Here is a 12,347-nt window from a genome sequence, read left to right on the forward strand (position 1 = left end):
GAGCCTGGGCCAGCAGTGGCAGCAGGCTTTTCCCAGTGCTTTGGGTGGACAGCAGTCTGCTCTCACCCCATGAGCAGTTCTGAGGGCACACGCCCCCCGGGAAGAGCCCAGCACAGCCCCTCAGCCCGCAGCCCTCCCAGGGGGCATGTAGCAACAAAAGCTATGCCCCCTGCCCCGCACCCACTGACCGCACCCCCCACTTTGCTTTGCTGATGCATCCCTGGGAGCAGCCAACAGGCTGCACTGCGCCCCTCCCCCTGCCCCTTCCCTAGTCCTAGTCTCCCTCCCTCACCACCAATTTTTCCCCTATTTAAACCAGTTTTTCCTTTTTCTCCTTTTACCCCAATTTCATCCTGGTTTTTATGTTTTGAAGAGAAACCTCTAAAAATTCCCAGATTTTTTTTTTTTTTAAATAAAAACCAAGAATGCGGAGCACTACTTTCAGTCGAGGAAGAAATGATGAGCCAGTTTGCTCATAAGTTTCTTTTCCCACGCCTTCCACTCCTTGAAATACCTGTTGCATGTTCCCTTTTCCTTCCCCATCCTATGTGTGAATCTGGTCTCTGTTTTGTTATTGTATGTGCACATTTACCTATTGTTCCTAATTACAATGATTAGATAAAGCTTCTGACTTTCAAAAACAACTGTTGGTTGTTTATTAAAGTCAGAAGCTTCTCAGTTCTGAACCAGAAATACCATCGCTATCTCTGCTGAAGTGAGAAGCATCAGCCTAGAAAGCTAATGTTTTTTCTTAAAAGGTTTCTAGATGGTGTCTAGTTGGGAAGTACCTCTCCCCACAGCTTTCACTGAAGGAAGATGTCTGGAGATACCTGAACCCATCCTGTCTTGCTGTTCAAAACACCTGACAGAAGGTAACTCTACAGAGAAAAAAAATTCCTCCCATTTATCCTTTCTCCTGCAGTACCTACAGCAATCTGCTGGCAGGCTGCACTGATGCTTCCAGGAGCATCATGGTGTCAGCACCAGCTTCTGACCTGTGACTATGTCTGGGTGCACCTGCATGTGCATTAATGAACTTTTACTAATATGCATTAAATTTAGCACCTCCTATATGAGGTACTCAATCAATGTGCATTAGGCTAATGTGCAGTAGTGCAAGTGCACATTTTTTTAGTGATGCTTAATGCTCAGGAGCCTACTCTACTGCGCATTAGCATATTGGCACCGTTTTTTACATGCCACTTTAATGTGCAGTAAAATAGGCTACTGCACATTAAAATGCATGTGTAGACACACCCTCTGAGACAGATGTTATCCTCCCACTGAGCCATTCAGGACTATAAAAAATAAACTGTCCAGACATTGCTACATCAAAGTCAAATAATTCAATGTGGATTGAAATGCCTTATTACATAAATGGAATCTTTCTACAAAGTTGTGAAACTGTTTCCACATTTCAATTACCCTATTGTCAAATTAATACAAGTGGTAGAATGTGCAACAGTGGTCAGGTCTATATGTGCTGCTATGGTGCTGTTTTTACTGCACTGTCATTTAGTACTTCCTTTTGGAAGTACTAAAAGACAGCGCAGTAACTGCCTGTACTGTGCCGTTACTGTGCACACAGTTATTTTTAGGCACTATGTCACCATAGCAATGCACTATAATGAGGGAGCGCGTCACTACGGCAATGCCACTGTGGCATCATAGTTTTTGCCCACGGATGCTACGTCATTGTAGTATGTTGCTACGGTGATGTAGTGATCTTTAGTAGATACACTAGAAGACACCATCAAAGTGATTACTTATTGTCTGAAGTGAAAAGAAAAAGATTCTTTGGGATGCAGCAAGCTGTAGTTTGACATCCCTTCATTGATTTGATTTAACAAGTGTTTAATGAGGACAGGGACCTGACATACCTAAACTCTAATTTTTGCATAACCTCTTCACAGTGCATTATGGCTGTTGTCATGGGAAAAAAGACCTTATAGCTCTCCTCAGTTTAACTAGCAAGCAACTGGGGTTTTCTCCCTGTTTAATCATTGCAAGGCATTCTGCACACATGGATCATTGATAAAATGCTGTAAGGAAGGAGGGAGGGTCATTTTCATCCAGTGCTTATCTAGTTATTTTGTATCCATGTTGGGCCAGGACCCCTTCTGCAAAGTCTCAGCCCAGAAGCACATTGCAGCAAATGGATCTAACAATGGTATTGCTTTGTTTCAGATGCAGATACAAAACTGAGAATTGGTCAGCATTTAGTTAGGAAATAAGGTAAAAGACTCTAGCAGATGATGATACTGCTGGGCTTCCTCAAGAGCTGAGTGACTACACTTATCCACCGATTGCCGTCAGTCTGGGAGCTGCTGTTCTATTGCTTTCTCCCCCCTTTCACACATAATCTTGTCTCCATCTTCTGCAGCTGCCTCTCCTACCCAGTCTTGTCCCTCCAATTTCCTACATTTCTACCCAGGTCCCTTCTAGTTTGATCCCTTTCAATTTCTTCTCTTGCTTCCATCCCATTTGAAAAAAATGGGTGACTCAATGGGTTTCTAGTGATCTCAAACATATTGTGCTCACTTTAAAAATGAAAGATGTTTTCCTAGCAGGGTTACACATTAATTTTGGGCTTCAAGAATCAATCTGGGTGCATCTACATGAGCAATTAAAATGAAGAAATGAACTCCAGTGCAGTTTGTGTTGGAGTCAACTGCTCCTGGACACAGTTTGTACATGCATCTAGGACTGCAGTAGTTTGAACTGGGTGGAGCAGCCCCGGGCTAGTAGCAGGCTCGGGGGGAGGGGGATCAGCCCCAGGCTCTGGGTGCTGTTGTTGGGTGGCAGAGGGGCTGGCTGGGGCATGGCAGTGCTAAAGTGAAGACCTCTGCAGCAAGCAGCGCTAGCACTTTAGCACCTGTGTCCTAGCACCTAGCAAACAAAGTCCTGTCACCGTTTACATGTGCATTTCAATGGAGTAAGTAAGTGCACCCTATGATAGTACTGCTGGCGGCAGTACTATCTTATGGCACAGTAAATTTACTGCACCCTAATACCAGCACACTTATAGACAATGCTGCTTTACTGCGGAGCTGATTAGTCAACTCTGCAGTAAAGCATACATGTAGATGCATTCCCTGGGCTCTTTATTTTACTTTGCTTTTCATTATCACTACTAATAATGGATTTGCAGGTCAAATTACACAATGAGCTGTAATCTACATAGCTCATTTAAAACTATGATGCACAGATGCCAAAGAGGACAAAAAGGTTACTTACTCAAAGGTAAAATTAGCTTGTAATTTCTCTTGCAGAATCTCTATTGCTGATAATAGCCAGAGATTTGGGAGAAGCCCAGATTGATGAAGAGCCTCAGCAGAGTTTGTGAGACTGACAAAAGTAACTTCTTTTTGGCTACAAACTGTGAAAACCTGATCTAGAGTAATTAAAAAACTAGTGAATATTGAAAACATCAAGGCTAAATTTGCCAGGCTATTCTTCAAGGCTTCCACTCATTAAGGTTACCACTCACACTTAGTCTACCCATATTTTTGTAGTTTCTACAGGAATCTTTAGTAAAAAGCAAAGGATTTATGCAATTTGAAGGAAAACCAGAGTATATATACAGTAAGGCAAAGACCTACAGTGCTTGGCAAGCAGGGTGAATGGAATCTGCGTGATGATATTCTTATGCAGGTACAATCAACATTCAAAGCTGAGACAGATAATTAAATCAAGCAGCTAACAGTGAAACACAACAGTTATTCACAGTGATTCTTTCTTTATTGCATTAGGTGGTAGCCTAACCCAGAAGCAATTACAGGAAAAATAAAACAGAGTACCCACCAAGGAGATGTTTGAACATTTTGGATCTGTCTCTGGTTCTTTCTATCTGAGAGTGAGTCCTATCCCATGGTATGGAGAACACATTGTATAGTGATTTAATAGACTTAAATGTCAGGCAATGATGCATCACCCAGCAATATGTAATACAGAAATCATAAATCAAAGCCTCCCAGGAACTTGTGAATGTCAGACACTTGAATTCACCAATTTGGTATCCATGGTATCTTGGCATGTCTCACACTCCTGTCTCCTTCCTGAAATAGCTCAACTCTAAAATATTACTCTAAACTATTACTGCCATATCACAGAACACACGTGAAAAACAAAAACATTAAAATGTGTTTCCTGGTGCAAAGAAATATTAAGATGCACTCTCAGGGATTCTGTTCAGACTAAAGATGGAAGCTACTTTTGTTATATTACAGTTAATGAGGCAGGACAAAAGTATTTGTAAAGATCATCTACCTCACTTATACATTTATCATGAAGTCTGTATGTCTACAATGTGAAATAGTATGAAACATTTTCAGTTTTTTAAACATTTCTTGAGGCTGGGCCGTGTTCTCTTGCCTTATCTTTAAGTGCAATTTATTATGACATTTAGAGCCTACTGACTGTTTTCAAGTAAGAATTTAGCAGATAGGATTTTTTAACTACCTAAATGACCTAGGATTCCTACTCTGCTGAAATAACTCCTACATTACTTAGAAGCTTCTTAAACCCCTACCTACCCTTCACATCCAAACCGCTGCTTTCACAACATATATAGGAACTGCAGTTGCAACTGGGCATTGTTGCAGAAGGAGATGTATCTTCACACTTATTGATTTATACATGCAAATATAGTAGTCTGCATGCACAATATGTACATACTTTTAAAACCACACTACTTGTGTATAAGCTGGGAAGTTTGCTCTCAAAATTTAACTGACCTGAGATATTGGTTACATTTAATGGAAACTTGCAGGCATTTTAAAATTAATTGCAAAGGCCAGCTAGTCCATTAGAGAATGCTGTGGTGGTTGACTTTATACACATCCAAGGCAGACACTTTTCCCCAAGTAACAAAGAAATTTCTCATCTTTGAAACGCACCTTCGTACCATGGTGACTATCTTAATAGTTCATACAAAGATTGCCTATTCTTCCATCCTCCCACTGACAAGGATGCATTGTGTGAAACTCCCAGTAAAGCCACCAAGAAATGTGTATAATCAGCAGCTCATCTATGGAAGAATAGACCCCCGAGCCTCTTCAGTTAAAGAAGAAAGGTAGATTTTATTTCACACAAAAGTAACTTTAAAAAAAAAAAAAAGCACATTAAGTTAAAGATGAACTGAAGTCTGAGACAAAGGAGCATGTTGCAAGGTCTTGCCCAGCAGTAAACCTCCTGAGCTTTAGGAAGGCTACTATACCAGTCCATAGCCCACATCCCCCACTAAGTACAATCTTCATATTAATCATCTCACCCTAAATACATTTTAAAACATGTTCTTTGTGAACCTACGGCTTGATAAGATATAAAATCACTGTAAATCCCCCTTTCTCAGGGAATGCCTCGTGTACCACCATCCATGAGTTCTTCCTTGTACCATTTAGTCCCCAGCCTGTTGGTAGGTTAAGTGGTGTCTCCCTCTGCTTTCTTCTGGCTGGAATCTCTACCCAGGCTGGAATTGAATGTATTGCATTACAAGTCCCACAGGTGCTGCCTCAGCCTCAGTAAACTTTATTTAAACACACACAGACATACATGGACAATATACATATATTTGTTTCTTCTCTGACAGTTCTACAGGACTGACACTGCTTTGAATGATGTTTGTGGAGAATTTTTAAAAGTGCAGGAAATGTATGAAAAATAAAGCTCTTTTAATAACTCACAAATGATGGTCATTCACAGAAACAACAACAGATGTGCATTCAATCAGGTGAGCACATGGACACATCTCCACATACAGTACATTGTGTCTATATAAGAGTCTCCACATACATTATATCTATATAAATGTACAATAGTCTCATACATAAGGAGAAAACAAAGTCAGATTAATATTGATATGGCACACACTTGCATTTTCAGCAGTATGACCAGCTTTCAATGAACTAATGTGACTTTGTTAGAATGGAATGTAAATAGAAAGGTGTTTCAAATAGACATTCTCACTGTATACTATAAAAACCCACCAAATATGCAACAATGATATAAAAGAAACATTTAACTTAGTCTTCTGGTGACAAATCACTAAGTGTCAGATCTTGTAATTTTGGGGTCACCATAATTTTGGAGTCCTGGGGTTATGTCTGCTAATCTAATATAGCTACAACTTTCTCTCAACATATATTGTATATACAGTACATATACACAGAACATACACAGTGAAGAATATGTGTACTGTTGTGTTTTCATGATTGTACAGTATTTCACAGATTATATGAACACATAAAACACACGTATTTAGACCCCAAAATTAATAATTTTATAAAATATTTGTAATACCAAAAAAAACCTCTCTCCATCCCCAAAATACCCCCCAAACCCAACAATAACAAAAAAAACCAATAAAAAGCAAAAAACCCAAAACAAAATGAAAAAACAACCCCCCAACCCTCCCCCCAAGAAAAAAAAAACCCAAACAACCCCCCACCCCACCCAAAATGTCAAACAAAAAAAAATCACTCTTGAAATGGTTCCATTTGCCCCTTTGGTGGCATTATAGACCCTTCTATTTCCATGATAAATATAGCAGCAAGATAGGCAGCTTGCATCCATACACCCAGAACAACACAAGCAATATAAACTGTCAGATTGCTAGTTAAAGTGGAGTCTGTTTTTTCTAAGTTTGCACTCTCCCACTCTGTCCCTCACTAGGGTTTAAAAGCTCTGCCAGTGGTACTATATTTTACTTGCAACAATGTTTTCTAGAATAAATCTACTAACTTTGGTTCAATATCATTATCTCATATTGCTTAGAACCCAGCTTCTGAGTCATAGTGTTTATTTAAAACCTTTTATTTTAGCAAAAAATGGTTTCCACTGTACCCTTCGTGTGTCCTCTTCCTAATGTGACAAATCCAGAGGAGATGAAATTATGGAGGTCTGGCCCTCCACTTCGATAAATATCCTTCCCATAGTGCCCTGCCAAAGAAAAAGACAACAAGCAAGACATTACTCAATATATCCATTACCTCCATTATTGCCAGTTCAATGAACATGAAGGCCCTATCACATTGCATCTGTAAAAGACGAGTCAAGGATGTAAGGGCCAAATTTCAGAGAGCAGGATTGTCTACTCACAATACCAAAGGAGTGACTTGCAAAGGAAATTCCTTTGGCGCTATCACTATGTCATGAAGTTAGCACACTGGAATAACATGCCATAGTAATACACATTTGCTCTGAAATCATAGCATACCTTTAATAGTTAGAAGGACCTGAACATTCCCAGTACCATGAATAGCATTTAAATTAGGACAAACTCAGTTGAGTTTTCACACACTAAGTATAATTTTTCATTGTTGCTGAATTTTATCTTCTATTTATTAAAAAAAAGGCAAAGATGAGATTTGGAGGCAATGGGAGGGAACTGAAGCAACCTGAGTACAGTAGTTTCATTTTCTGTCTACATCTTCCTGATGTCTTAATGTACCAGTGGAGTCTACATAACTATCCTTTTGAATGTAGCAGGCTCACCTTTCAGAGCTTGGGTTGAGTCCCAGGTTTGAGATCCTCCTGTTTTGATTGGTGGAGCCCATCCACCAATCAAGAGGCAACAGGAGAAATAAAGTCATGCCCCTTTCCTGAGGGGAGGGGGAGAAGAGCTCCCTCCTACCTGATTGAAGACTGCAAACTGTCAGGTCTGGAAGACTTCAGGGTCAGAGCCCTGGAGCGTATAAAAGGAGCTGCATGCCCAGCATGAGGGAAGAGGCAGTGAGAGACTCAAGAAGAGCAGAGCCAAGAAAAGCTGGGGAGCTCTCCCTCAGCGGGCAATAGGCCCACGGCTCCTGAATCTGCCACTGGAGGAGCAGCCTTGGGAGTGGTGCAAGACCTCTCCAGCTGTTGACAGCACACAGGGATGGTGCGCAGAGACCCAATCCTGGGAGTGCTGTGGGACTGTTTGGGCCTATCACAGTGCACAGTTTGGTGCACAGAGCCCAGGCTTTGGGAGCTGCAAGCAGCGGCTTGAGCCTGCAACCCTGGCAGGGCCTTGGGGGCCACAGTGAGGTGGCTCAGGCCCCATCTCCCAGCAAGCAGCCAGGTCCCACGGTACGAAGGGCAGAGCACAAGCCCGAGCCTTGGGAGCCAGGGAGCAGCAGAGGCTGCTTGGGTTAGCCACCCGGCATGAGGACAGCTGGCCAGAGCCTGAAGGGCCCAGCCTGTGCTAAGAGAGCCCTCAGTACTGAGCCAGGGCACAGGGTAGTGGTCGTGCTGCAGCGTGAGGCCTAGCAGCAGTGGTGCAGCAGCTGAGAGGAGCTGACAGAGCAGGGCGCAGGGTAGAGAGGATCCCAGTGGTGTAGGAGAGGCCTGGAGAGGTGCTCCAGCAGAGGAGACTCCATCGAGCTGCATTGTGACCACTGCCACCTGAGGGAGCGTGAGTCATTGGGCCCTTGGGTCCCACAGGGGAAAGACATTTTCGGTGGGCAAACCCAGAGAAGGGGCTGGGTGAGCAGCCCCCCGCCTAGTCAGAGCCCTAAGGGGAGGGGCCCCTGGTGCTTCCTGGACACCCCCAAGGGATCCCATTAAAAGGAGGACTATCTCTTGCCATGGGTCAGGGACTATATTAAGTAATAGATGTTATTAAGATTGCTTATGTTTGTGCCTTATATTTTGTAATTGAAATGTTGTATTGTGATGTTGTAAATAGTGTTATTTAGGGTTAGACCTTGGTTATTGGTTAGTGTTCTCTGTGTAAATATATATATATATATATGATATTTAGTTTTATGTTTATGTGTATTATAACTTAATAAATTGTATATAGTTAAGAACTTTGGGCTTGGGATAACTCTATAGAGGAAAGCGGGATCTGTTTGACATTCTGGCATCCCTCTCACAGCACCCCTTCCTGCCTACCCATATTATTCAGTTGAGAATAGGGCACACCCTTGGGTGTACCCAGGTTACATGAATAATGGTGCTTGGAAATGCACAGGTTGTATTAAGGCACACAAGATATTCCCCTGGGCTGGGCTAGAACTCTATTGGGTGACACATGGATATAATTGATAAAAATAAAAAAGCAGCATGTAACCTAGTTTTCTGTGGGTTGGGCCCACATTTGACAGATCACTTGGAGATTGCATTTTTTCTTATGCGATTGCCAGACTAGCATAACTTGTCATGCCAATAAAGTTTTATTGAACTACAGTAAAAGCTGCGTTATCAGGCACTTTACAAGCTGGAATGCTCTATTAACCGCATGCCATCTTGTAAGGTAAAAGCAAAACCAGAAGTGCCCACCATGGCACTTCCGGGTTCACCAAGCCCCCACAGCCTGGGACAAAGCAGCCTGTGCTGTCAAGCCCCCACAATAACAGTTCTTTTCCCCTTTCTCTTCTGCCCCCCTCCCTGTCCCTCGCAGCAGGTGGGGTGGCGACATGGCGGGAGGTGCGGTGGCACACCAGACGCAGCAGGAGAGGTGGCCTTTCAGGTAACCAGCATACTTTGTTATCTAGCACCCCTGATTCCCCATGGGTGCTAGATAACAAAGCTTTTGCTGTATATGGAAACTGACATGCTCAAGGTTTGCATAGAAATGTATACTGGGCTCTCATTATGCAGTAGTTCCTATCCGCTGACCTGGACACTATTACCTGCATTATAGGGTGTTGTTATAGGGTCCCCCCAGCATGTTATTAAATGTACATGGGTAACAATACCTTCATGGACCTCTGTGCTGATCCAAAAGATGCCACCTTTCTAACCTATGGAGCTGAGACTCCTAAAAACCCAATACTTGACTCAACTGGAACACAAGCAACTGATCATCTGGGGTTGCGCAGTTCATTGGCTGGAAACCCCAAGTTTTTAGTCCAGGAGTGTATTTCTGATCATCCCTGGTTGTGACTACATGAGACATTTATTGTGGAGTTGCCTAACTATCTCCATAATAAATGCCTTGGTTTCTACACGTGTAGACTTATTATGCTGCAAGACACTAAAATACTCCGCAGCAGGGTAGTTCTTGCAGTTACAAGTACTAATCTGATGCAGAGTTTTTCATGCACAGCAATGCATGTGTAGATGCTGATGGGGCTGGCTGGGGCACAAAGGTTCTTCAGCGCGACGTCTGACATCGGACCATCCTCGTTACCCAGTCAGCTGCTAGAGCCTCTACAGCTCATTGAATTGTGTCAGAGCAGCCCTGGGCTGGCAGGCTGACGCCCTGGGCCTCTGCCAGCTGGGGATGTTCTGACCCAGTTAAACATGCTATGGTCCCAGGCATACGTTGAAACATGGTGCCTGGAAGCAATAAATTATATGCATCAGAGTTTATTGCTGCATGCTCCCTGTGTGTTATATCCCATAGAAGGAGGCAAAGGAGGCCACGGAACAATGACAATTTTATAAGAATGTAAAATAGCATTATCCAAACTATGGTTAAATGGCTATTTTAAGTGATCTGAGGATCACACAAGATCTCTCCCTCTTTTCAATTAAAAGTTTGATGATAAAGATTCATGTTGGACTGTGAGACATTTTAAGAGTTGACAGAAGTCTGATGGTCCTAAACGTGGATAATCACTGATTTAAAGCAAAGAAAATATGGCTCCTCCTCCCCCCCAAAGAGCTTACCTTTCCAAGGTCAAGTGTTCTCTGTCAACTTCTTGAAATACACACAGAAGTCAGTTCTGTAAGTTTAGTATTATTAGCTGTGATATATTTTCCTTACTTTTATGGTGAATGTAAAGCAATGGGAAACTTTTTTTAGCTTAGTATAAGAGGTAACCAACTGATCAAGGCTGAGAATCACTGTTTTAATTTGAAGAAGAATTATTTTGGGGAAGTTTTCCATGGAAGCTTCTGTGGGAAAGAATATAGTTTCTTGCATTTCCCTATTAGTTTGCTCTTCAGAGATTTTTGAACACTGACCCCTGAAAGAAGGGCGGTGTCAGCTCCATTTCTTTTTCAACAGTAGTTTCCTTTTATGTGATTTCTGTGCTGGACTGTGAAAAATATTACTTCCCCCTTCTCTTTCTCTACCTTTTTCTTTAAGTTGCTCCTTCATTCTTTCATTTAGGACAGTTAACTTAATACTACTATACTATCAATTTATGGGCTCTAGAGTCAAACTGTTATAATGCTTATTATTCTATCAGTGACACAGATAGGTAGCTATTTTGTCATATAAGCAGGAAAGAAATGTCACTGTATGCCATTACATATAACTAAAGGGATGGCTATAGATTTTATACCCCTTTGGAGTAACTTTTTGAGTCAGGGGTCAAGCAATACCCACATATAAAAATCTAAAGATCAACAAGAATATTGAAAGGTTGACGACTGTTGGTTCCCCCTTTTGGTAATCAAAAAGACTTAGATTAAGAGGTTCTAATGGTGACAAAACACTAGAATTTGCACAGAAGTCACATTTCCCCATAAGAGGCATGTTTCATTGCAGTTCAAATAGCAGGATTTTATTTATTTTCAGAGATATAGGATGTTAGGTCTATTTTATATAGTCCTTTTTTCTACTCATTGGTTGTCATTTCTCATGGTTTTCCAATATAAAATTACTGATATATGAGCTTTCACTTTCATGAGTACTGAGAGAGCAGCTAGTGGATCAGACATGACTACCATTATTTATCAGACATTTTTATAATTACTACCTGATTGGAGTATTTCAGAGAGAGAGGGAGAGAGAGAGAGAGAGAGAGAGGGAGAGCACACAGCCAGGTTCAGATTACAAACACAGGTCCTGACCTGGAGACCTGTACAGGGAACTGCAGGACTAAGGCTGGTTTGCAGGGTACATCTCCTGGAAATGGGATGGGAACTTAGATGTAATATGTGTATTTGTGGGACTGACTGTTATCAGCCTTGCATGTATGTTGTGATACTTCATATTGACCTGTACTTGTTCTTCCTACTTGGCCACTTGCCCTGTGACCCAACTCCACAATACCCCATAGATAATGTTAGAAACCCCAGTTGGCTCATCATGTGATCTGGAATACATCATCAGAGTACGCTACAGTGCATTTCACTTGTATTCAGTGACTTGGAATCCATAACAGAGGCATAGCTAACTGGTTTTGTGCCCTGGGGAGAACTCTGCCATAAATATGAAGGGCAGGGAGGGAAGGGTGGTCATGTTTTATCTGCCTTGGGGACTCAAAGACCCTGGCTCTTGCTACCACATTGCTGTCTGCCTGACCCTGGCAGCTGCAACTACTGCTATTCTGGCAAAGGGCTGTTGCTATCACAGCAAAGGCTCCTCAGGGGGCTGACATTCCAGCAGCTCCTCTAGGATGCCACCTGGGGATGGTGCCACAATTAACTATCTGTAGTTACACTACTGATGGACAAAAGAAAAATAGCCC

General features: G+C 42.1%; 1 protein-coding gene across 1 annotated transcript in view; it reads right to left on the bottom strand.

Moving 5' to 3' along the window:
- SHISA6 (shisa family member 6) overlaps positions 1-12,347 on the bottom strand; it is a 514,955-nt gene that overhangs the window by 382,334 nt on the left and 120,274 nt on the right. The window contains exon 4 of the mRNA XM_059732610.1: positions 6,844-6,939. Coding sequence (XP_059588593.1) covers positions 6,844-6,939 — 96 coding nt within the window. The remainder of the gene's footprint in view (positions 1-6,843; positions 6,940-12,347) is intronic.

The sequence above is a fragment of the Alligator mississippiensis genome, chromosome 8 (genome assembly GCF_030867095.1).
Source record: "Alligator mississippiensis isolate rAllMis1 chromosome 8, rAllMis1, whole genome shotgun sequence".
NCBI classification, from domain to species: Eukaryota; Metazoa; Chordata; order Crocodylia; family Alligatoridae; genus Alligator; species Alligator mississippiensis.